The 27601-nt window shown below is 41.8% G+C and overlaps 1 protein-coding gene across 1 annotated transcript; it reads right to left on the bottom strand.

Annotated features, from left to right (window-relative positions):
* Nucleotides 1-331: 331 nt before the first annotated feature.
* LOC113013589 (uncharacterized) lies at nucleotides 332-27601 on the bottom strand. Its single transcript, XM_026154605.2, has 6 exons — nucleotides 27040-27601; nucleotides 11628-11860; nucleotides 9933-10119; nucleotides 9600-9695; nucleotides 8909-9416; nucleotides 332-7717 (listed from the first exon to the last, which is right to left on the bottom strand). Exons 1-6 carry the CDS (start codon nucleotides 27064-27066, stop codon nucleotides 6780-6782), a joined length of 1989 nt encoding a protein of 662 aa, XP_026010390.2. The 5' UTR covers nucleotides 27067-27601; the 3' UTR covers nucleotides 332-6779.

Below are 27601 nucleotides of genomic sequence, written 5' to 3'. Positions count from 1 at the left end.
ACATTAAAGCATGTTAAAAACACAACAGCCTTATTAAATGCAGACTACTTTGGGCCCGGAAGCAGGATTCATCACGTCATCACTTAAAGACCGGATAGGTTCTCATTTAGGGAGAATTGGAAAACTCGTAACTCCTCCCACCTGCAACTCATCATAAGAAATTAGTTGTGTTTCTGTATTTGACTGCAAACATAAAGATGGGCAGCAGAGAGCAGGGTCCAGCTCATCAACATATCATCTAAACCTGGTTCGCCCCAGAGGAAAAGGCCACGTCCAAAACATTTGTCCACACTATTCACTTAAAACTTAAAGACACACAACTCACAACACGCATGTTTAAATGTTCACAGTTTACTGACATTTCTTTACAGGAGTTCTGGGTGATCGATCAAACCAGCAGAAATCTCTCACAGCTGCAACAGTTTCACAGACATCATGATTCAGATTTTCTGTCACATTTGTGAGGTCACAGGGTTCATGAAAACACAATCTGAAAAAATAATCGACACCGTCTCGTCAGTAGTTCATCACACATAAACTCGCTTCCTGACGTCACGCAGACACGACCTGAGCACCAGGCGTTACAGTGCAGTTGTGCAGAAGGATGCAGTCCCTCAGAATCAACCTGCCACAGACTGCAGTGAGAAGTTTGGCAACACGACCTCAGATTATTGCACACAAAATCGGCGAAGATGCATGAACAGATTCGCACAACCTGAAGAACATGAAGGGTCATTTACTCTCTAACCGCAATCCTCAAAATGTGCTGAAGCATACTTTGTGTTTAAAAGAATTCACCAATAGCCACTAAATAAACGGTCAAACATTTGTGGAAATTTGCTCATTTCTCTTTTCTTTTGAGACTGGAACCAGGATATCGCTAACAACCCTGAAACAACCTCTAAAGTTACCACGCTCATGGTTTCTTGATGGAACTGCTTTTTGTTCAGCGGTTACTGTCTGCTGCCTGTGGCACCATGGCGTCTGATCTAAAACCTGTCCTCGGTGACAAACATGGCTGACACTACGCAGAAGAGAAAAGAATTAAAACCACAAATTTCTAATTTACATGCTCGTCTGTGTTTGGAGTTTTCTAGTAACTCCTAACTTCTAATCTAGAAGCTTAACGTGTCCGATCATCCCATGCTGAAAACAGATGGCTCAACGTCTGTGTTCATTTTGTTAATTTTGACAAAAACTAGATTGAAATTTATTGACACTTTTGTTGATGAATAGCGACTACATGTTGTGCAGCGGAGTTAGACGTGCACAGTTTGATCTGGGGGGCGGGATTACGCTCACATGCTCCGACAACATGTCAAAGCTTGGGAGGAAGAGAAGAGTAAATTTAACGCTTCGTAAACTGTGTGCAGCAACTTTTACATTTTTACACTTTATATTTTAGTCAACTTCAGATTTAGTCTAAGATGATCCAATAATGTTTAGTCGACTAAAACTAGACTAAGTAAAGGACAAGTCTTCACTGTCAAAGGTAAGTACAAACATCTTACACTGGTTATAGTTACATAATTAAACCTGTGGTTTTAATTTCACAGTCAAAGCAGGAATATTTATTTCTGTTATTTGCCACTTTGTTACATATGTATGTAACGAAGATTTCACGACTGAAATTAAAACCACGGATCAACATTATGTAACTATAACCAGTGTAAGATTTTTGTACTTACCTTTGACAGTGAAGACTTGTCCTTTACTTAGTCTAGTTTCAGGAGGACCTGGCAGGGTTCAGAGAAACGTGTTCATGACTTTACTGACTGAACAGCCGTTTGGTATTTCAGCCCAACAAACGTGGCAAAAATAAATGGCACTCTTTGCAAAGTAGCTTGTTTTGACCTCCCGAGAGTTTTTCAAGGATGCAGCATCTTTTGAAAACTATGAAATCTTCATGAATTGCACACAGCCATGATAAGCACTATGAAGGTAGAAGTAAATATACCAGTGGCACTGGAGCACCAGACTTGGTTTCTCTTTACTTTTCCGTGCTAAGATAGGCTTCCACTCTGATGATCATCTGAACCCAAGAAAAAAAGGAAAGAGCAAATTTCCTTGAAAGTTGTTCATGTTCAAAGCAAAAGCTCAGCTGACTGGAGTTGGCAAAATCTCAAGAAGCTTTAAGGAATCACAGTTAGCAAACTTATCTTCCCTTTTTAGGATTCTCTTTGGTCTGGAAGAAGTTTGGAGACAGACTTTCGTCCGGCCTCGGAGGTTCTGGACAAACTGGCATTGACACTAGCTAAGTATTAACAAATTATTTACATATTTAATTAAATTCTTATTGTTATTAAAATTCACAAGATAAGTACCTGTAGCAATCCCAAGCATGTCCAGTTTTTGGCTCTGCTTTAGCTTAACAATTTTAATTATTAGCGCTGCCTGTCAGATGTCCGATCCAAATAAAAGCCCAGGCTGTAACACCCCCCCCCCCCACACACACACAAAAAAGAAAAACAAACACAGGACGACAGTTTTAGCACAAACAGCAGTTTAGGCAATCAATGAAACACTTGTTCTGTGCTAATCAGGTGTTAGCATGCTAGGCTTTGACTGTAATATTAGCGCTTGTATATGCAACACTCAATACGCTAACATGTATGTACACACACTAGCACAGCAGGATGTTGGTGTAAAGCAGAAGTAATCTATTCAAGGCAAAATAAAGGATAAAGTATAGAAAACTACTATGATTATAAAATATACTTTTACACGGTACAGAGATATTCTAGATTGTCCACAAACCAAAGTTACCCTGTTATCTTTGGATAATCACTGCCAACAAACCAGCAAATTCACTCTTCTTCACACACACACACACACACACACACACACACACACACACACACACACACACACACACACACACACACACACACACACTGCTTAGAAAAAACCCTCAGATATATTCGTTTGACAGGACCAACCTTTGAAACTCACTTTCTTCCAAATCTTCCCATGAAATATGAAAATAAACAGACATTTTCTCATATTTAACAAAATTGCATTGAACAGTTAGATTATGACACATTATTAAATCATAACATTTAACCCTGATAAACATTTCTTAGATTGTTGAAACCACCAGCTTCCTTCAAAGGTGCCTGCAGTCACATTGGCTCACAGCAGCCCTTGTGACAAGATAACAGAAACCTTGATATCTTGATATTTAATCATCCTCTCTGATCTGAAAATCTACCTGAACGTCATCACTGATAATCTGACAGGCTGGAACAAAGTCTCAATTACGCGTTTACAGAATTAAAAGTACAATAATTAGACTGAATTTGCAGCTAACAGCTGACGTGTAGTGATATGTACCTGTACTCATTCATGTACCGTGTTTGTGTAGTATCATCAGTGTTGTGTTTTCACAGATTTCAGATGCAACAGCTCACAAGAATATAGTGTTTTTGCCTCCTGTGTGATAAGACTGATAGTTCTCTCATGTCTCTAATGGTTATGAAATTATTGCCAGAATGTAGTTAGCTTAGCTAGGCCCGGCTAAAAGATTAGAAATAGAGCCAGTCTAGAAGAGTCTACTTCCTGGTATTTCCACCAGGAATCCAGCCAGGTGAGCAGTAGGGGGCGATCGTGAGCCAATCCTGAATATGTGTAAATGAAGCTCAACAGCTAACACGTTTATTTACACCCGTTTAAAGACAAAAAGGCTATTTTTATTTTAGTATTTCTAACACAACACTGATAATATGCCAGATTTGATATGAAACGACTCTTTTATCTCTCCTTTGATTTTTATTTTTTCTAAATTATGCATCGGTCGTTTAAGGACGGGGCGTACTTTCTCGATGGTTGTGGGAAGCGTAGCTTAACAACAATGGAAACTTCCATTTGTATATAAGAAGCTACTGGTTGCGTCCCACTTCAAAAGCTGTAAAGCTTTCTCAGATTTACTGCAACACAAAACTGTAAAACTCTTGAAAAAATAAAATAAATAAATAAAAGTAAATCTGTTGGCTCAAAGACGTCTTTTAAGAACATCATGGAAACTCGCCAAAGAAAAATGCTTTCTCCAGTAGAACTGGTCTTTTTCTTCATCTACATCGAGCTCCACTGATTATGGAATAACTCATGAGCGCCCCCTACGCTCTCTGAGAAACAAGGGAAAATGGGTATCCTGGTTAACTGGACACCTGTGAGGTCACAAGGTGTTATCTCAGGTGTGCTTTCAGATTTGGAGATTTTGCTTTATAACATTTGAAACTGAAGTACAATCGTAATAATTTCTATGCAAAACTCCCAACATTCCCAAAATTCCCAACCATGTGCTGCATGTGGCCTCTGTGTGGATTTGTTACTTTTCTTTGTCCCATGTTACACAGAAAGAATTTATTTGATAAACTGATGGATGACGATGAAGCCGCAGGATTTCTGAGGGACAAATGTTTTATGCTTTTGGTACGTTACATAAAAAAAATAATTGTTTGTGTGTTAAAAATATAACTCAGTACTCAGACAGGCGTTTACCAGGAAAATAAACTTTACTTTCATTATTTCATTATATTTAAATTTGAGTTATGTTTAAAAATTCAAAAGGTTGTTTTCAAATAATGACTTTTACAAACAATAAATAAATAACTGGTTCAGTTTGAATGTTAGGATTACTGAAAAACATACAGATGGATGAACATGAAGGTGTTATTGGATGTGGGGTTTTCATTTGTATTCTTTAGTGTTGAACAAAGAGCCAAATTGGATATTTTGTATCAAGTCTTCACAAAAAAATATCAAATTGAAAATAATGTCATAGACATCTTTTTGTTAACGGAATAAAACGAACCTGGATTTGAGAAGTTCATACGTGGTGTGGACGGCCTGCTGTTGTTTGTATTTGTCCTTAAATATAAAGTTGTCCAAAGTCAGTCAGTAATTGTGTTAAATAATCGTGATCTCCATATTTACCAAAGTAACTGCGCACTGACAGATTTGTTATCAGTGGAGCGCTCTCAGGGCTACGGTAGATATGATACATCTGTCCTGTTTGATTTCCATGTCTGACCCACGTATTTGAAACACAGAACATTAGGATTTTGGACTTAACTCTGCAAGAATGTCATACGAGAGAAAGAAAATCAACAAATCCGACACTCTGACACCAGGATGTGTTCTGCACTGCAGCTTCAAAAATCATAATATTCATCATCAATTTATAGATGAATCATCGGGACTGGAGAACCAAATGTGAGAAGTGTGCAAAGTGGAGATTCAGCTGAACACAGCGCTGCACAGAGACTTGCGAGGCCTCTCGATGGCGCCGCATTTATTTACACTCCGAGTCTGTGGGAGTGCGTGGAGATTAAAACGGTAAACCACCCAGGATACGCCAGTGAAACGACGGTGTGTTGAAACAGCATCTTAGAGGATTTAGAGGCTGTTTGATCATAAAGGTGCAGAAATCCTCTAACAAGCTTAGAGCGAGCAGTTTTGTTGCTTCACACAGTCGACTTTGACATTTTATGGCACAGAAACAAAGGCGGTCAACTAGAAAAGGAGCAGAGACACGTTTCCACAAGGCAACACATCCAGTGGTGTGATATTTGATGCCGGTCGCAGGCGGTCTGGTGTGTGAAGGATCTGACCAGTTCATCGTGCGAGTTAAGAGTTTGAAGCTCATGCAGCTCTTTAGAGTCTATTTACTCGTTCAAAACAGCAGAGAGTCATTTTTATAGCAGGCCCTTGATTAGAGGCTCTCTGCAGATGGTTGTGTTGCTGAAACTGAGCTCAGGAAGGCTGACCGTCTCCAGGACTGGAATGATCATCAACATTTGTGTTCATTTAGCCTTTTCTGCAGAGAGCTTTCTCCCTCTGAGCCCCCGTTTTGGATCTGACCACGCTTTTTTTCTGCTCTTCGGTTGTTTTTATAAACCCAGATGCATTTGAAGAGCTCTGACGCATCATCAAATGAGTCAGAACTTCCTATCAGATATTAAATAACACAGCTGAGATCCAGATTCACTGAGAGTGTGATGTGAGTCTAATGTAACCTCTTAACTTCCGCCGGGAAACTGGAGACCCATTTAGGGTTCTGGGTGGGTTTTCGCCTTTTTCTAGTTTCTGAAATGTGCTTGTTTAGCATCAAGCTGAAGCGTCGCCAAACCCAAGCTCTAATCCTTAGTGGGTCACCAGAAACCATTTGGATGTCTGAGTAGAATTTTAGCTCAGAAGTTTTTTCCTTTACGTCTTTACTCGGTGTGACGGAAATGTTCAAACTTTAGTCCCTGCAAGTCAACATCAGCTTATCTTCTACGGTTCTTTCAGATAGAGTAGCTATAGTAGAATTTATGAAATATTATGACAGTGTATCGTGGCCATTAAACCTTTAAAAAACATGAATGGAGCAAAGAGAGAAAGGTAATCTTCCCGAAAAAACGTATATAATTCTTGGTATTTTAATCCCAGATATATGGATTTGTAATCTAACGTTCAGAGTTATATATTTCTTTGAATGGCAGCGTACCTTGGAGAACTGATTACTGAAAGGTGTAAACTTTTGTCTTAATTTTTCTCTTTATGAGGACTTAAAGGATATTCAGTGAGATTTATGTTGGCAAATCTTGCAAATTGTGTCCCAATACACAAAGTTTTGTTTTGAAATATATATTAAAATATGATTTCTATGTGTAACTGAGGCGTGAGTGACCATGAAGTTTGCTGTTTCCAACACACACATTTAATGAATCTGGGTCTGAGTGATCTTGGAGGTTTTGTTCAGTGTGATCAGTAAACGATGACGTATTGCGTTCCCATCAGACAGTAGTGACCGACAGCAGTGGGCTGGGACAAAGCTGGCTGTCGCTCTCCACTCGAGTCCCGTGAGTCAACAGCTCCTCCACCGTTGTCCAATCATCGAGCAGCTTGCTGTTCCTCAGTCGGTTCTGCTTCATGTGGCTCAGTTCCAGCACCGTCTGAGATGACAGTGACCCCTGAATGCCCCCAGTTTGCTCCTCCCCACCTCCTCTCCTCTCTCGGTGTTGGCGTGACAGCGCCAGGTGGCGTCTTCTTTCCGTCCGGCTCCAGTATCGCCCCGCCAACCGTCCATCGTCTCCTTCCTCCTCCCCTAGTCTGCCTCCTTCTCCTCGCACCTCCTCGTCTGTGGTGACCTCACTGCGTTCCCTGGCCAGACGGTACGCTCGGGCCCTGAGCAGCTGATTCCTGACTGACCTCTGATTGGACAGTCTGGAGCGAGGTGAGGGTGGAGAGCGAGGACTACGTTGCGGCGCTCCAAGAGTGCTGTAGAAAGGACTGCACGTGCCCTTTGGCCTGCCAGGGCGGTTCCCGAGGGTCTGAATGCCACGCCAGTCTGACATGCCACTGGAGCCGGATCCAGGGCTCTTAGAGAGCGAGTCCTCCTCCCTGCTGCGGTTTGAGCCCGGGCTGTTTCTCATTGTGTTCTGATGATTGGTCAGACTCGTTTTGTCTATGCTCAGATGACTAGCAGGGTGACAGTTGTTGGGATAGCTGGCCCTGCTCCTGGGCCCCAGTGCATTGCTGGTTGTGTCTGGCTGGTTTGTCTGGGCTGTGTTTGGATCTGTCATGTTGGGATGGCTCGCCCTGCGCCGTCGCTGTCCTTCACTCAAATCTGTTATTGTTCGACTCCTACCTGGACCCTCTACAGTCCCGCCTCCTCTGTGCTGCTGCTGCTCCAACCATAGCGCCCTCCGCTGACAAGGCTCTGTACGACAACCTGTTCAAAGAAAGCTGTGATTAGGCGTTAGATATGTGTCTGCAAGAGTGTTTTTGGATATACTGAAATATGCTTGACGGGCATCTCTGTCCTACAACCCCAGAAACACTCACCTGAACCTGGATTATAAACATATGAGGTGAGACGCAAGTTTGTCAGGTCGTGGTGCATTAAGGATCCGAGACACTGAGCTGGTGACTTAATGCTATTTTGCTAGAAAGTCAGCACAACAATACCACGATGCAGTGCACGGTTTGTTATATAAACAAGCAAATGTGGAAACTACACGTTGAAATGTTGGCTCTCAGTCAAGACATTTAAGCATTTCTCTCCCTCACAATGAGAAAGTCTGAGACTTTATGAATAAAAGAGGGATTTAGCCACCGTGACATTGCAGATTGGTTTCTGTTAGCACTTTGTCCATCTACTAAAAGTGACTATGTTTGAATGAGATGGTAGCGTGGCCAAATTATCAGCTTGCTGAGCAAGATTGATTCATAGACTATGGGTACATCACACCAGCAAACATACGTGCTTATCAGTGGTAAGTTATGCTTCACCAAAGTCTTTACTTCAGCAACACTGAAGAGTAGACTTCTTGGATGGTCTGCAGCGATCGATGCAGGAGATACAAACACAGCAGAGAGGCTGTTCTCATTAATTCTAGAATGTGAGGTCCAGCGAATAGCTAACAGCTACTATTACCTGTGTCAGCACTCTGTCAAAGTGGCCACTCCCCTAACTTTGAGCCTTTGCTGTATCTAAATGGATGGATTTTAAACCTGATGTGTAGCTTACGTGAAGAAATCCATCTATAGACAAAACTCTACCCAGCTGTTAACCTACCTTTGTGATGCTGTAGAGTTGGGCATTTTAACATGAGCTGTTGGAGCCGCCTCAAGTGATCGTTCAAGGAACTGAAGCTTTGTCCCTGCCTTAATTTTCAGACGCAAATTTAGCTATTTGATTGGAGGGTGTAAACCTGATAATTCTGTGTTGATGTAGTTATGTTTTTCAGGAAAACAGGGATAAGAAGAAAAGACACCCGACGCTAAAGTCACTTTGACCTCTGGTTGGACTGTGATGAAGCCATAGCTCAAAACTTTGACAGATCAGACATAGGTGTGGACAGACAAATTAAAATGACTAAAAGTGGAGATTTTCCCAATTATTTTACTGTGTTTTACTAACCGATAGAGGGTGAGGGTGGTGAACGGTGACGAGGTAAAGTGGGACTCCTCTCAGCTCTGTGGAAGTGAACTGTTGTGGTCGTGCTGTTACCCACAGAGCAATGGGATGCTTTTGGTACTCCAGGTTGGGTCATCGGAGTCGTCTCAGGAATCGACTCCAAATCCCAGCGTCCTCTCTGCTCACGAGGGGAGTGGCCTGAACGAAGATGGTGAGCTTGCCGGTGAGTGTGGCCTCCGTGAATCTTGTGTAGCCGTCTGTGCTCCCCAGTGCTGACACTGTGGAAGCCTGAGTCGCTGGGTTCGGAGGAGATTAGGGACTCTGAGGAAGAGGAGGATCCTTGAGAGGAAGGGGTGTGGCCAGGCAGTGATGACATGGCATCTGTCTCAGCTTCGGAGAGCGCTATCCGGTTGTGTGGGCTGTCGGGGCCACAGCCTAACCCGCTGTCAAGCTCACTGAGGGGAAGGTAGCCAAGAGGACGTTCAGACCTCCAGGGCTGACGATAGTCCGACTAAAGAGAAAATAAAAGAATTTAAACTGAGGTTTTTTTTCCAAATCAAACTGCAAAATATGCTGCAAATGCTCCATAACTGCAACATTTACTAATAAAAAATGGAATAGTTAGAGAAACAGTATAACAGAGACAGGGATAGGTCTGAGAAGAGGGCATAGCCTTGATACTGAAACCAGTTACCTGTCTGGGAAAAATTGTCGGGTCCACCTCTTCTGCACCGTAACAGCCAATCAGACAGCTCTCAGAGTTAGGCTGGTAGTGCAACATTTCTTGGCCCTGAAATAGAAACAAAGGTGAGAAAGGAAACTAGTGTGTCTTCATTGGAGAGGGTCATGAGTTAACTTTAGTGCTGAAAGTCTCCCAGACGTGACCTTGAAGAGGAGTTCAGTCAGATGTTTTTAAGGGCCGATTTATGGAACAATCTGGAAAGATCGCAGCTAGCGTCATATTTTAGACGAACACATTCAAGTGATATTTCAGAATAAAATGGTGTTGTAAACAAAAACAAGTTACCCGGTAGTCCAGTCTGTCCAGGTGGTCTAAGCTGTAGGACACACTGGGCAGGTAGTTGTTGCCTGGGTGCTGGTCATTTGATGATCTGGGGAGGTATCCATTGGGTGGGTAGGCATCAGGTGGCATCATCATGTGACCATTGGGAGAGTATAGGTCAGGTGACACAGTCATGTGACCATAATAAGGCCTGTGTAGTGAAAGAGATCAGGTCACTTTATATTTTATGAGGAAGAGGAATTCAATAAGAATGTAGGACGCTCCAGTAAAAGTGTCATATATACCTGCTTAAATAAAAACAATACATGTATAGTCTTCATGTTCTAAGCAGACAGGTACTTCAGGAGAACAACCTTCCATGGCCATGAGAGAGACACTCGATGGAGCATCGTGCTGATCTTGCAAACTCAATTTGCCCCAAACCCTCAAGTAAAAAAGACACATTGTCCTTCAATCTGACATATCATGCAAACAGAGGCATAGGATTTATTTTGGTGTTTTTCGTTGCAGTCGTTACACGTCAGCTCATCCCCAAAACTTTTCTAAAAGTTTTTATGATACGTGTTCTCATCCTTGATCCCGAACCCACATTATCTGCTTTGTGGTGAAAGTTTACTTTAGTTGTCCGTGTAGGTTCTCAGTCATCCAGGTCATGGTAAACTAAGGAGCTTGGAATGAAAAGCAACTGGATGTTTCATCTCTCATCTGAAAAGCTTCACCAGTTCTAAGACCAAATGGTGGAGAGTCCCAGATTTTAAGCCCTAGTGGGAGATCTCCCTTGAGAGGCTCGTTGACCCATTAACTGATCATGAGGTGTGAAAAAGGGTGTGGCTCATTATCAGCAGAGACCGGGTGAAACCATTATCAGGGTGAGTGGGTGTTAAGTCGCCTGGGAAGGGATCTCGAAATTGGATTATAGGTGGCAGACAGTTGGTGTCGTAAGCCACGCCCTTCTGTTCAAGGATGGCCGTCGTTCAGATGGTTTCTTTCAACTAAGCCATCCATGTCCACTGCTGGGAAGGCCTTCCACACCATGTATAAACTTATTCTTAGAGTTCAGATAGATATCTACAACCAGATTAGTTTTATTTCCTTGAGAATAACAAAAAGATATCTAACCATTTGTTTTCAATTTGATATCTATTTGTGAAAATGTGATACAAAATATCCAACTGTCTGCCACCTATAATCCAGTTTTGAGATCCCTTCCCAGGCGCCTTAACTTCCACTCACATCTTGTGTCTGTTGGTCTCAATAAGTTACATGATAGCGTGACGCAGGGACTCACAATGGTTTCACCTGAAACCTCTGCTGATAATGATTCGGATAAGAGGTGAAAACATCTTCAAGAAACGTAAAGAAGTTCATTTCCACTTTCCTTAGTTTAGCTTCAAACTTTCAACTCATCCTCTTGCCATCTTTTAGTCCTACGGCCAACATCTTATCCAGTTTGCAAACACCTTATTCCCAAAATCGGACCTAGGTTCCAAACTTTGCACCATTTAATTCTTTTCCTTCTCTATAAAAGTCTCTCATACTGTGAAAAACACAAATTTCTCTATTGTCATGAACGTATGGGGTTGGGGCGCTGACTTGGTTATCAAGTCAGATCTTGGCTCCTTAAAAGTAAAGAAAACTGAAATGTTTTTTACTTAAATCACAAAAATGATGCTGTCAGAATACGACAGGAGTACGTACCCTGCAGTGTAGCCGTCTCCCTGACTTTCCTCTCCCTCCATCAGCCCCATGGCTCTCAGGGCCTCCCAGTGTCTCTCGGTGGGGACGCTGCACTCAATTGCACAATGGGACCTTCGCCTCCTGTGACCATGCCCCCTTTTAGCTTCGACCTGCACAGCGACCGGCTGGCCATACTCGTCCACGTAGTGAAGCTCCTCTCGGTGTCGGTGGTGAGCAGGTTCACGAGTTTTAGCCTAAAGACCAAAAAAACATGAAAGCACTGCAAGCTTAAGAAAAAGTGGAAATGAACATCAGTAATTTGGTTCCTTCTATAAACCATTATTTATATTTTCAGCCACCCGAGGTTTCTGCCGTGAAACATCGCAGTATTTTGTGGAGTAGTGATAAAGCAGATAGGCTGCATAAAGACACAGAGGCAAAGTGGGAGTTTGGCCTCCAATACAAGGTCAGTCAGTGCTTTTGATCCAACTGTTTGGCATGCCTGACTACAATTGCGTTACATAAAGTGGCAAATGATTCACACTGTCTTTATATAAAAAAACGAGCCATTTTGCATAAGTTGGATAACAAAAGAGAAAAGTTTGGAACTGCAGCAAAGTTTTTCCTTTAGTACTGTGTTTACTGTGTTTACTGTGAGTGTGTTTTTTAATGGAAACAGATGTTTATTGAATATAAAGCCTCTGACCGATGACCCTCTATGACACCATCAGCTGTGTCTCAGAAGGCTCCATGCAGTATTCATGTAAACTGGAATAGTTATTACACCAGACAAATAAAACCACTGGGTGATGAATAGATCGTGTAAACACACTGGTACTGCTGTCCAGGCTCCTGTGCATGTTCATGCTGATCTCGCTCTACCTCCAGGATGACCCTGCTTTCATATCTGTGGGATGCAGGTGAGCTCGGCTGATTGGTTGCTGTTTTAGCTTGCTGCAGGCCTGACGCTTGAACGCTGGCTTCCCTCCAGCTCCTGTGGGCTCTCCTCTTTCCACCTCCAGCCAGCAAGCAAACTAGTCACTCAGCCTGTGTGTAGGATGTTAACTGATATCTGCCCAAAAATGCAACAGTCCAGGTTTGGTAGAGGTGGGTGGCATCTCTGTGTAATCCTCTATTTCTTCTATTTTGCTGAGTTAGGAGTTTATTCTTCTCTTTTATTTCATTAGGTATGTTTAGGTTGTAGTCAGGGGTGAACTGAAGCAAAACTTCCTTCAGCGAGTTTGAGTCTATCCTCAGTCACACAGAAATTTTTATGCTAACCTTGCCTCTGTAGAGCTGTCACGATATCACATTTTCTCCAACAACCATGCAAACTCACTATGAATACACTGACAGCACCGATGTTCAGAACAGTTAGCATAGACCTTATAAACAGAGAGTGTTAATGCAGGCTGCATTAACACGACTGTGTATGTCTTTGGATGCATGCGGTCTATAGGTGAGCGTGACAGAGTTGTGCTGAATTTAAATGCCCTGAAACTAAACTACAAACACAGAAAGTCGAGAAGGAAAAAACGCCTCTCCCTCTACTGCACGCTCATCTTTTCTCTTTTCTTTCCCTTCAAGTTTAAAAGCAGATAACTGCCTCTCCCTGACCCCGGTTCTACTAAAGATCTCCTGTTAAAAGCACGTTCTTCCTCCCCACCATCCCCAGCTGCTGGCTCACAGGAGATCCAATCATTATAAATCAGTCCTATTTTATTTTGTAATCTTTGGTTCCTGAGTATTCTTGTAGTATTCCTTTGACAGTTTTCCCTTATTTTTTCAGCCCTGCCATCACCTGTTTAATTAGCCACACCTGTTCCCAGTCAGCCAATCAGCTGTGTCTCCCCCTGCTTCTCTTTGTTCCTTTGCCTGATCCCCTCATCTTTTTAAAGGTTTGGTTTTCCGGCAGTTCCCAGTGCTTTAAGCATTCCTCATGTTCCTGATGATCTTGTGCACGGCCTTTTTGGATTCTCTCTTTTGCCTGCCCCTTGCTGGAATTATTTGCTCTGCTAGCTGACCCGTGCACGACCTCTGCCTGGTCAAAGAATTTTAGTCTCTTTGCCTCCGGGGTCTTGCATTTGGCTCCTCTGCTCAGCGAGCCCTGCACTAACAGTGTCGGGTACCTCAGTCTATAAAGCCCCTTCAGATGACTTTTCTCTATATGGATGCAAATGAATTCACACAGTAAAAGACAAAAAGATTTGCCTTTGTTGTTTTAATTATGCTATTAAGAAAAACTGTGAAAATCAACAAGTAATGCTGCAAACTATTGAACGCTTCCCTAAATAAGGAAGTGTTAGACGTGAAAGGCTGAATGATGGAGAGTTCAATAGAACTGAAACCAGCATAATGGAGGCCTGAGTTTATAAATGGAACAAAGACGAGTTCACTGAAAAATCGAGAAAGATTTCAGTTGAGTGACTCACATACAAATAAGGCCAGCTGTACCAGAGACGCACGATAAACACTGAGACGCCAGACTGGGAAGATTTGAGATAATAATGAAAAAGCTTCGACTCAGTAAATATTCTCTGCTGCTCGTTTCTGAAGGAGAAACATTGGCTGAGATTTTGTTTGGCTAGACCTCGAAAATAACACAAGTCTGGAGATCAGGCTGATCACAATATCTCATTTTTACAAATTAATTAATGAAGATATGATTTTGAAAAATAACAGCAACGATGTTAACAGTCAAATCAAGGTTTAACTTTAACTTAGGATAAAATGAGACCTGATCATACAGATTTTAAATATGAGAAGTTTCTTTATTAATTCCCAATTATTTAATTTAGAATTAGCTTTTTCAGTGCTGTATACCATTTTATTTATTAAAATACAACAAATAAGATCAAGCAAGCTCACTCTGTCCAGAGTGGATCGTCCTGTCCAGTCAGAGCATAAAAGGACCACTCACGCTCCGAAGGACAGGCAGTCATTAGGTCGGCTAAAGCCAAGTGATAACAAAACCCCCGTGTAACGGTGCAGCCTTGTGTTGGAACGTCACATGTGAAAGTTAAGATGCAGCGAAGTTACAGAGAGGCGGCATCTAGGTCAGGATTCAGCCCCCCGTAACCTCTGGACCAGCACTGGAGTCTTTACTCTCTCAGTACAAGGCATGAGGTCTCTCTCACACACACACACACACACACACACACACACACACACACACACACACACACACACACACACACACACACACACACACAGGCTCACAGAGCAGTCAGAGAGTGATGTGCTGTACCCTGGAGAAGTGTGTCGCGCTCCACTGCACTTTGACAGTAACACAGACTGATCTCTCTCCCCTCCCTTCATCTATCCGTTGCTCTCTGCTGTTTGTGATGCTTTGACTCAGTTTTCAGTCTCAAAGTGCAAAACTCTGCAGAATGCAGACATTCGTCATTCTCAGCACAAAATCACAGTTAGCATGCAACAAGAGAAAACAAGTGTCACATGAGGAAGGCTTGGTGAATCTGGGTCCACCAAAGTTTGATCATCAGAGCGCGAGTCACTGCAATGCAAAATGTCAAACTAGGCTATAAAGATAAAAACAAGTCTGATACTCAGCCTGCTGTCTTTTAAAGTAGATGATACAAGAGAGTCAAATTTATTTATACAGCATCTTTCATACAAAAGCTGCTCAACGTTCAGAGATGAAAAGATAAAAGCATTAGGACGAAACAAAAATGCAATAAAGTTTATATTTTATGTAAAAGCTACAGAAAAAAGGTTTTAATCCTGATTTCAAATAATACACTCTTTGTTTTATTCCACAAACGTATGTTACTCTCATTCTGTAATCTGTAGTGGAATACATTTTAAAAGCAACCTTCCCAACACTGAGCTCCATAATCTGAGCTAAAGAAAGCATATAAATATTAAAAGGAAGCAGTCCAACAACAGAACCCTGAGGAACCCACACGTGACCTTTATTTGGTCAGAATTATGGTTGTAAAATGACAAAAAAAATCTGAATTTGTCAAATAAAATTCAAACCAATTAAGCGCAGTTCCTGAGAGTCCCACCCGTTTCTCCAGCCTATCAAGCAGCACTGAGATGAAGCACTGCTATGACTGTAACTTTTGATGCATCACTATTACGCTGAATAAAACTGTGATAAGAGTGGTGTCAGCGCTATGATGGGGTCAGAATCCAGACACTGAGAAGATTGTTCTGAGGGAATTTGCTGGTAAACAACCGTCTCAATAACCTTTGCCAAAAACGTTAATTTAGATATCAGCTGGTAATTACTAATTACTGAGACATCCAAGTTGGACTTTTTTAAAAGAGGTTTTATTACTGCATTTTTCAGGGTCTTAGTAAAATGCTGTGATTGCAGAGATGTATTATCTATCTGTAGTATTAGTGGGCAATATATCAAAGGAGAAAGTTGTAGATTTCATCTATTTAGCAATTTCTGTCAAAGATATGAGGTTTAAAGGTTTATTATTAAGTTATTATGTTATTACTATGTCTCTTGAAATGGAAACACCAACTGGTTGACTTGTCTTTTGTATTTTCTCAGTAAAAAATGCTGCAAAATCATTACATGGTTTATTAGACGATAACTCAGAAGGAAGTGGTGGCAAAGTTTTTGTTAGTCTATCAATAAACTAAATAAAACACGAGTGTTATTGACATTGTTATTGATGATCTTTGAGAAAAAGGACTGTCATGCCCATTTTTTACTTTTGATTATAAATCTGAAGATGTCTTTATTAATATTGTAATGAGCCTGCACTTTAGTTTTCCTCCACCTACATTCAGCCTGTCTGCACTTCCTGTTCTGAGTTCTAACCATTAAATCATTGATCTTTTCCCTCCACGGATAATTTTGGTCTTAATTGGAGCAACAGTATCCATAACAGTGAGCAGACTAAGGTAAAAACATTTACAAGATCATCAGCAGAATCCAAAAGCAAAGATGATGGAGGTATATAAGCCTCAATAAACTGTGGACAGGTATTGTCACTGATACGTTGATAACTTCATCTTTACCAGTGATTTTAAACACGACACAATAATGATCTGAAAAGGCTGCATCACTGACCACAGTGTCAAATACATTTAAACCTGTAAAGATCCAATACTCTTCTCTGAGGGCCTTTAACTTTCAGATTAGTGCAAAGCTCAAGCCCAGATTACGCAGATCTTCAGGATCGGATGCCAAGTCTGCATTAATGGTGCAGTTTGAGGCTCCACCCCATTCATTGATGAACGATTATCCAAATCTTCAGGATGGGATGCTGAATCGTCCATTGATGCTACAAATCTGTTCTGTAACTTCACGGCCTGTTCACCGATAGGTTTATTCTTTGTTTGCTTAAATACTTAAATGAACATGAAGCATCAAAGGTCAAAGGTCACTCAGTCTGCTCTTCAAGTCGATTCATTCGTCTACATGGTAACATGCACTGTGCTCACAGTATTATTAACAGCTTATTGGCACATAAACCATAAAGTGCAACACACACATTTCCCCCGATTTTTCCCGTTTCTTTAAGACCATGCATGCCAGCTGTTTCCTCAGGAATCTCCCAGAATCTCTGACTTTTAAAAAAAATAATTGGTAAACACATATTAGTAAGTCTTACGTGTTTGTCGTGTTGCCAGAAACACGGTCCACACACTAAATACAGTTTATACCCATCTGTCAGTGCAACCTGGCAACACACAACCCGGTTCATTTGTGCTGCTGGTCTCAGGAACACCACTGTTATTTGCTCACAAAGGCGAACTGAGCGTGTGTTTTTGCCTTTGGTATAGTTGGAAAGATATTAATCAAGCCAAACTTCTGGCATTAAAAACTTGTAACTGAAATATGGTAAAAAGACAATATAACTTTATAAACATTCATGAAAATATCCACGCTGGACAGCTAAAAATGGCTGTGACTCGTCTGTGGTTGGAAAAAGGCGGGTGTGCAAAATACAACAATGAAAAACAAAGATGCTGCAAAATCAAACGATTTGGGCAGCAGGAAAATCATTTCACACATCATCCTGTCCCATATCATTTTCATTTTACAAGTATTATTATACATGAAGTCACATGTCAAGTGCCTTAAGGACACGCTATGAGAATTAGCCTGGGAAAAACACTTTCCACAGCTTTAGTGCAAAGACTTAGCATCAGTTTTCTATTTCAGGTAAACGATACAAAGCTGCTGCCAGATGCTATTTAGTCACACTGATTAAATATCAGAGTTTTAAACTGCTCCAAAAAGGCACCAACAACACAAACACAGCTGGAAAGAGACTCCAGCTGAGCCGAGGTCTGTCAGACAGCTTAGAGCCGATTTTCCTTCTAAGTCCAGGAAGAGTCAACAACAAAAACAACTTCCAACATACCCAGAACCAAAACTGTGTTTTGTAGCAGGAGACCAACATGTTAATTTGGGCATTTCAACAGAGGAGTCGGTGGGACTGGCTCACGTTTTGGATAAACAGGTAAGTTTCATCGTGGTAGCCTGGCTTTCTTAGTCAGTAAAAATAGGACCAAACGTCTGACTGACAGCAGACTGATTTCTCAGGTTGTTAACGAACCATCAGACCACTGATGCTCACACCTAACGTCAGTCTGAGCTTCTGTGACATCACAAAACTGGAACTCTATTCAGATTTGTAAGAGCCTGATGTCGTTGGCTAATGTGCTGCATATCAACGTACATCATTTAATGTAGTGTTAAAACCATTAAAAATAAACTTGTGCTTTTTTTAAAGAAAAAAGGTTAAACGACATCTTGCTGAACCCAAAATAAAGCACACGTAAGGCTTCACAGTAACATATACATGCTGCTGATGAGCTGAAAATCTATAGTTGAGGTGGTGTTCGTCCTCTGACTATGCAGCCTGACAGATGCAGAAATACTCAGGAGCAAAATAGATCATGAGCTCTGTGATTTGGGTGAAGTGGAAGTGAGTCACATTTTCTTTTGTGTCGTACACACAAAGAAGGTCGTTTTTTATGAAATGATTGGACAAAACCCTGAAATGTTCTGGTACGAACATGGAGGCTTTATCTGAAAGCATCTAAATTTGTTATCATGTGATTTATCTCAGTTATAATTATCAGAATCCATGTTTGATCAGTGATTTGTGAATTATGCCGCTGACACAGTGTACTGTGCAGCCACGGGGAGGACAGAGCAGCAGCACCACTCTTTTATGTCAAACTGTCAGTCTCTGTGCAGTCACATGCCACGCCCTGCTTTGCAGCCTTAGATTCCTCCGATCACGCACAAAGCCTGGCTTTCTGCTCTGTTTCATGTTAAAGCGCTGTCAGCACAGACAGGTCAAACATTCACATGCAGCTTTAGGGGCCATGAAAGAAGATCCTGCTGATCGTCTCCAAGAAAAACCTTGAGCTTTCACCTGGCATGTGAGCAGAGAGTCAATATGGACCGATTCAGTCACAGCACCAGTGGGATGAAGTTGAAATGACATCCTGGGCACAATCGTGTTGGTTCTTCTTCTTTTGGCTGCGCTCTTTAGGGCTCGCCACAGCATCCATCTGACCCTATCCCCAGCATCCTCCTCTGCCACACCAAACCTCTGCACGTCCTCCTTCACAGCATTCACGAATCCTCTCTGGGGTCTTTTCCTCCTTCTTACATCTCCATAGTCAGCATCCTTTGTCTAATATATCCACTATGCCTCCTCTGCACTTGTCCTTGCCAGTGCCCTCTTTCTTAGACATCTCCACTTCCTCCTTACTGATCCTGTGTAGTTCATTGTCCTCCATCTGTCCCCTCACCTCGCTAATTTTCTGCATTCATCAGCTCCCATCTTCTAGACACACTCTCTTCACTCATTTGCACATGTCTGTGGTTAACCACCCTAACTTGCTGCACATCCTTTCCAGCCTGATTTTCCTTCCCAGTCTTTTTCTCCTTTCTTAATGCCCAGTCTCACACACAGCTACTAAGCCTTTCCTGCATGCCTAGCCTCAAAGTAGTCTTGTCAATCTCTTCATCTCCCTGGAGTAGTGTAGTTATTGATGGAAAATCTATTTAGGAAAAAATACCTACTGTGCACACAAGACAAAAGATTTTTGGATGGGTCCACACAGGGATCTATAGGGGTCGTGAGACGGCACGAGTTAAGGACAGTAATCACCTCTTGTTGGCTCTTTTGATTGGAATTTTTGCTGATTGCTGATTGATACGGATTTTTATGGACAGACTGAAGCATTAGATTTGAATTATCTGGTACTGTTTTCTCATCGTTTAAATCTTATTAGCCTGTCAGATGTTCCACAGGGGTCAGTTTCAGGCCCAGTCTTGTTCTCCTTATATATCCTCACATCCTCATAGAGCATGTAAGTGAGATGCATGGTTCAAGTTGTATTTCTTATGTTAATTACTTACAGATATATCAATGTCAATGTCTTAAGGACTTCCTTTGCAAGGTCAAAAATTAATTTCCTCCAACTAAACTCAGAGAAAATGAAATTGCTGACCACGAGTTTTGGCCCATGCCTGAACAGATTCTGGCATTAGCTGATTCCCTGAAGGTAAATTTCATGGCAGTTGTAAAACTATCCTAGTGATATGTATAAGATGTAACTAATGAAAGGATATAGACAACTGATGAAAGTTGCAAAAGTGTGTAATCATGTTGGTCTGGATTGTCATTTTGGTGATCAGCTCAGAAACTCAGAAATCCTCAGACTAAATGGAGGGAGATACTAAAACAGCATCAAAAAATGTGGCTCTCATTGGGCGTGCAGCACAACCAAAGCAGCAATCATAAATAAGGCATGACATTACCGGTGTCATTGGGGGATAGTTTCATGGTGTTCAAAAATCTCTAAATGTGGGCCTGTTTGATCAGACACAGTGAGAGGAAATCCCTTCTTCTTCCAGTACTGGAGCTACTCCTCAAATACTGTAGTGTAGTGCAAGGCTGAAGTGGAGGAGTCTACAATGTAGGTTGGTGCATGGATTATAATAATTCTTTAGGTTGATGATGATGATAAAACTGTCGGTACAACTCGTAGAATCAAAGTTGAAGGAAAAACCAGAAACATTATCAGTTCACATTCAACGAAAATGCTGTGCCTTTTGAAACATGTTGGCTGAAACTGTAAACTTTGAAGAAGAGGCTAAAAACGGACCAAATAATGAGCACAGTTAATAATTATTAAATATACTGTCCAGCAAATATAGTGCTATATCAAAGCTGTTTACTGATCTGTTGGAAACTACAATTTATTGTGTATGTTTAACTAAATAGCACAAAACTTAATGTGTCATTAAGTTGAGTTAACCCTCGGACCTGAGAATGATCTATTACATAAAAACATGATATCAGACTAGCAATAAACTACAGCCCACATAAAGAAATTAATGCCTTATTTCTTGACAAATACATGTCAAGGAGTTACCAAGGCCATAGAGTGTTAATTTAAGTGGTTGAACGAATACATTTGTACAAATATCAGCAGATGTAATTTTGCACATAAATTCATTTATATGTATAAAATATTTCATGTAAAGCTGTTTCTGAGCCAACATACAGTTTCACCTTTTTAAGTAGGGACCAGCGTAACTAACGCTTGCCCTGTCCTGCTAGAACTTAGTGCAGTGTTTGATACTGTCGACCACAATATTTTATTATTAAAGGTAAAGAGTCCTCTTCACACACTGAGGTTAATTATGGAGTTCCACAGGGTTCAGTGCTAGGACCAATTCTGTTTACATTATACATGCTTCCCTTAGGCAGCATCATTAGAAGACATAGCATACATTTACACTGCTATGCTGATGACACCCAGCTCTATCTGTCCATGAAGCCAGATAACACACACCAATGAGTTAAACTGCAGGAATGTCTTAAAGACATAAAGACCTGGATGGCCGCTAACTTTCTGCTTCTTAATTCAGATAAAACTGAGGTTATTGTACTCGGCCCTGAAAATCTTAGAAATATGGTATCTAAGCAGATTCTTACTCTGGATGGCATTACCTTGGCCTCCAGTAACGCTGTGAGGAACCGTGGAGTCATTTTTGACCAGGACATGTCCTTCAACGCACATATTAAACAAATATGTAAGACTGCGTTCTTCCATTTGTGCAACATCTCTAAAGTTAGAAATATCCTGTCTCAGAGTGACGCTGAAAAACTAGTTCATGCATTTATTACTTCCAGGCTGGACGACTGTAATTCATTATTATCAGGATGTCCAAAAAACTCGCTGAAAAGCCTTCAGCTGATCCAAAATGCTGCAGCAAGAGTCCTGACAGGGACTAGAAAGAGAGAGCAGATTTCTCCTGTTTTGGCTTCCTGTTAAATCCAGAATTCAAAATCCTGCTCCTCACATACAAGGTCTTAAATAATCAGGCCCCATCTTATCTTAATAATATTAAAGTCATGGAAAGGACTTTCACGTGATCAAATAGTTTAATTTAGCATTATTTAATTCTGTTATTCCAACTTAATTAATGATGAGCTTATTCACTGCAGTTGATTGAGTTGATGCAAACCGTGCAATCACGTTAGTCCAACAAAAGCACTTAATACTATTGGAAAGCTATTTCTTAAAGTGGAAATCCTTCCCACAATTATTTTAAGTTCATTCAAAGAGTTGTTCTTTGGAGTGTTCAACAAAGTTTAGAGGCTGGTTAAAATAAAACTTTAAAGAATGTATTAAAAAACTCACATATCTGTCACTACATCCTTCACTCACTATGTGTTTATAGACCTCTCTGCATTCAATCATTGGTTGCTATTAATCTCTGTCTCTCTTCCACAGTGTGTCTTTTGTCTTGTCTACTTCCTCTCACCCCAACCGGTTGCAGCAGATGGCCCCGCCCCTCCCTGAGCCTGGTTCTGTCAGAGGTTTCTTCCTGTTAAAAGGGAGTTTTTCCTTCCCACTGTCGCCACGTGCCTGCTCACACAGGCTCGTCTGATTGCTGTCTCTGTAGGATCAGTATGAAGCACATTGAGCTGACTATTGTTGTGACTTGATGCCATATAAATACAAATGAATTGAATTGAACTGTAATGTAACAGATTACTTTTAATTCCCCTTACTGGAGGTTTGATTCTTACAATCCAAGCGGGCACCGGTCTCCTTATTACAACAACTCGTGTTTTCCTCTCTGGTCTCTATTTAAAGTCTCGTGTAGACTGATATGTGTAGTGACTGTCTGTAAACACGCAGCATTTCATGTCTCATGTGTTCATGAAGTGCACTGATCAGGTCACCTCAGCAGGCATCAGCTTGAGTTATGACCTCCCTCCTCTGTTTGTCTCTGCCTGTTTTACCTGTGTGTGTGTGTGTGTGTGTGTGTGTGTGTGTGTGTGTGTGTGTGTGTGTGTGTGTGTGTGTGTGTGTGTGTGTGTGTGTGTGTGTGCTGCGCTGCGCATCATCTGATAAGGTGTTTGTTTACATGCACCACAGCGTCAGCGCATCCAGGAGAAAACCCTCTCCGACATGCGTTCCCAGATAATCGTATGTTCCAGAGTTCTGAGATGAACAGGAGCCAGAAAACATTCATGCTGCAGATTGTTCAGCTCCGCATGAAGGCGAGCCTTTTGATCATTGAGGCGTTCAGCCAGGAGATGTGGTGCTAAATGAAAACACGGCTAACTCGCTGACAACAATTACTGAGATGTGGCTTCTTGCTACAACAGGCAGCGAGCAGGAAGGAGGAGCGCTCAGTCACCAAGACAAACGGGAACACTTTCCAAGAAAAACTCCCAGTGATGGCTGGTCTGTAGAGCTGGAGCGCTCTTCTTAATGTTTCCTTGTGCTATTCAGGCTTTACGTGGATAATAGAGTGTTAAAAGCTTTTAAGAGAGTGATTTTCTTTTCCCCCTCTTATACAGTAGTCACCAACGGAAGTCGCGGTTGGCAGGTTTTGGGTTAAGAAAAGAAAAAGATCTTTGTAGAGTCAGATAAGATGCTCCATATCTGTGAAGTCAGTTTATTAGAGGCACATAAAGAAGGAAAAACATGCTGACCTATATTCAGATCGCTGCCAACGAGCTCAAAACTAATTAGGGAAATTATGGGGTTAATTAACATAAGATTAAATATTTATCTTTCTGCAAAATGAAATAAAATAATGTCTGGAATGATGGTTTAAGGTTTTGTGCAGAATTCTGATGGAAATATGGAGACCGGAACAGAAACGCTGGATGACTCATCCCTCACTGCTTCAGTAAGTCAGATGACAAACTTGATTTTTTTGTCACAGGGGGGAAGCAGGGGCCTTATTTCCAGGAGGGTTAGGGGGGTTATGACCCCCCAATAATCAGATCCAACCAGTATAATGATGAATTATCTTGCATAAATAGGCTGTTGATTTTCTTTACTCATTTCAGTTATTACCAGCACAATAGTTGCATGTTTAATCATCTGGGAATTTACCCACATTTATTTATTTATTTAGACAGAGATCTTAACCCCCCAATGTTCAGCACAAAGTTACGCAGATGGGAGGAAGAAAACAGCGAAAATCCAAATCTACAGTTACAGACTGTTCGAAATAACCAGCAAAAAATACTAAAGATTTCAAAACCAAACGCTGTGTGATAATGAAACAGATGCTTTAGGTGCGCAGGTGTATTTGTAGATCGACAGATGATGAATGCATGGTCTAAACTTCTACTTTCACTTCATATTTGATGCAACATGATCTTTATCTTGTAAATAATGGCCCGCAATCACGATCATGATTGGGTGATTTAGTGCAGGCCTGTTCCTTGGATTCCTTTTCTAACCCTCCTTAATCTTCATTTCTAGTTTCGTGCTGCTAAAATGGGGATGCATCTGTACTCACTCCCAACGTCTCACATATGGACAGTTGATCAAGACCCGTCAGCATCAGCATAACATAGTTTTTCTACAGGTAAAGACCGTGAACGTCTTCTTAAACTTCATCAAACAGCGAGTAAAAAACAAAGCAAAACGAAGCTTGAGACCTGAGCCACAGTCCCCCGGTTCCCTTTCTCCTGTGTAGGCTTTATGGCTCCTTTTACGCAGGAGCATTTGCTCAGATTTGATCTCATGCAAATGAGATTGGGTTTTAATTACTTGCTCTTTATGGCCCCTCAGGCTTGTGAAAAATAACCGTCTGAACTGAGTAGTCTGGGTGTCTCGTGCACATTCTTACATAGTCAGGATTAAGAGAAGATCTCTTAGTGAAACATTCACAGCACTTCAGCTCACGTCTAGATTCTGGAAGTGCAACCAGCTCAAACGTTTTTCTGGGCTTGCAGATCAAATCAAAGATTAGCCTCGGAGTGTCAGGTCTTCATCTTCAGCAGACATCAGACCAGCAGCTCTCTGAAGCTGTATTTGACCCATGCATGAAGTGCCTGATGAGGCTGTTTGAAGTTAATCCAGCACATTTCCAACCACAGCTTCTCTGCCTGAACGCGCTGCTGACAAATACAAGACCACAAATTAATTTTGTTAATCAAGTTATTAAGTAACAACAATGAAAACACCACCAAACAGTCTACAGGCGCACTAACAACTCTGAAAAGGTTACACTTGTTTCTCCCTGGTTTTACAAACCTCCAATTAATAATGAACAAGTTCTCATGTAAACACCACCATAATGGCTTTAAGTGAAGCACACATTCATAGCATTGCATGTGTAAATATAACTTATTTATAGGAATGAAAAGAACAAAGCATGCTTCATTTCAGGACACACACAGCACTGAGACGTTCTCTGCAGAGATGAGATAACCTGCTGGACGTGACCTCAGCTGATCTCTGCAAATCAGGCCTTTGCTTCAGCACAGCAGTGAGACTGGAGCCACTGTGGGTAAAACACTCGTGACAGCCTGCTTGGAGTTTGTCAAACTGCATTTAAAGGACAAAGTGCAAAGAGATTTGTTGATTTGATGAGACACAAACTCCCAGGCACTGATCATCACTCAGTGAACCCACTGGTGCAGCTAAGCACGGTGGAGGCATCATCATGCTATAGGGGTGCATCTCAGCAGCACAAACACAGAGACCTGAGTGGGTTCACCTTTCAGTACCACAGAGACCTGGAGTAAACCAACCAGACAACACTGGAGTGCCTTCAGCTGCAGCGTCACAGGTAAAGTCCAGACTTTAAACCCAGAGCCTCAGTGCACCCAGCACAGGCAGCATTTTAAAGGTTTACGTAGCCATAGTTAACAGTCCTGCTGTCAAACTTAGTGTTAAGTTAAAGGTTAAGCTTGGCCAATGACATTACCCTGATTTATTAAACTTTTGATTCCACAGTGGTCCCGAATTTACAAAGACTTAAACCTGGCGATTAAAGAATAAAGTCTTCAGAGAAGTGTCTTGATGCATTCTCAACCATCCAGGAAAGTAAATCTCCAAAAGTTGATTCTGTTCATTGGACGTAGCGTTTTGTGGGAGAAACGTTTCTGAAGGAACTGAAGGACCAACGGGCTGGGAGGTCAAACCTCCCAGCCCGTTGGTCCTTCAGTGGGCTGGTTTCAGTCATTATGCAAATGTACTGTTTATAAGACTGGGGAAACCTGCAGTCAGCTGAGACTGAAGAAGTCACCTGGGTGAGTGACGAAACGTTTCTCCCACAAAACTCTGCGTCCAATGAACAGAATCAACTTTTGGAGATCTTCAGAGAAGTGTTTTTGCAGCCACGGGCTTCACCTCCTGCTGACCATCAGAGAGACTACAAGGCACATCTACAGTAGCCTCAGTTTTTAGACACAGAAATCATCTTTCATACTAAGGTTCTGAGGTTCTGCGAGGAGAATAAGATACACTTCTTACCCAAAATACTGGAAACTACCACTGCTGCTAGAGAAGCTTCTACAAAAGACTAAATTAGTTTTAGAATACTTTTTAAACGGCAAACAGGAGTGTTTGATTTTTACATAATATTAATAATAATAATAGAATTGCAAGAAGCAAGAAACACTGACTGAGACTCATTGAAAAAGATGTGAGTGTAAAGTGAAGGGATGTGAATACTTTATGAATCCTGGACGTGTGTGTGCAGCTCACTCACTGCTTTTCTTTCTGCCTCCTCATCCTTTACAGAAACACACACACACACACACACACACACACACACACACACACACACACACACACACACACACACACACACACACACACACACACACACACACACAGTCAGATAACAGCCTTTAGCCTTCAGTCATCAGAGCTTCTCTCTCAGCTATTGTCTGGGTTCATTCGTAATATCTGGGTTAGGGATTTGTGTACATGTGCGTGTGAGCAGGAGTGTGTGTGTGTGCATACAGTAAAGGTGTGTGTCTACATCTCCACAGTGATATAACAGAGAGCAGGTCATCCCAGCAGCCATCACATCTCATTTACCCACCCTCCTCCTCCTCCTCGTTCTCCTCTCTTTCTCACCCCCCTCTTTGTTTATCACTCTCTCTCTCTCAGACCCAAAACACACCTGCAGAAGCTCACTCACCTTGGTCCGAGTGAGACGGCAACCCATTCTGCCTTTGCCCTCGGACAGGTCAGAGTTAGGAGGAGCAGAGAGCAGAAAATGGTGAGTATGACAGGAAAAGAAAAGGAATAAGATGCAGAGATCAGATGAAAGAAACTGCAGAGGAGAGGAAGGAAAAGGGCAGAAGAGGGTTCAAAAGCATGAGAACGAAAGACAGCGAGAGAATAGAAAGAAAGAGAGAGAGAGAGAGAGTTTGTTGAGCCTCGTCCGCCCACCAGCTCACATCTCCAAACTCTGAAAACCCACAATCCCTGGCTAATCAGCTGTCCTCCTGTGCTGCTGAGGAAACTACAGCTCCCATGATGCTGCGGTGTAAACAGCAGCAGCAGCAGTCGGTGGGAAGCAGGTCCATCGCATTAAACCCCTCTCTCCTCAGGAATGAGAAATAATCATGGGCGAGCAAACTGCAGCAGGAGCAGCACAAAGCGGGACGAGCGAGACAGAGGAGAATGAATGAAAGAGAGAGAGAGCGGTACATGTAAAGAACAGAGCTGTCTTCATCTGACTGCTTCTTCCCTTTCTC

This window comes from Astatotilapia calliptera, chromosome 20, assembly GCF_964374335.1.
Source record: "Astatotilapia calliptera chromosome 20, fAstCal68.1, whole genome shotgun sequence".
NCBI lineage: Eukaryota > Metazoa > Chordata > Actinopteri > Cichliformes > Cichlidae > Astatotilapia > Astatotilapia calliptera.
The sequence above is the reverse complement of the archived record's forward strand: the minus strand, read 5'-3'. Positions and strand labels throughout refer to the sequence as shown.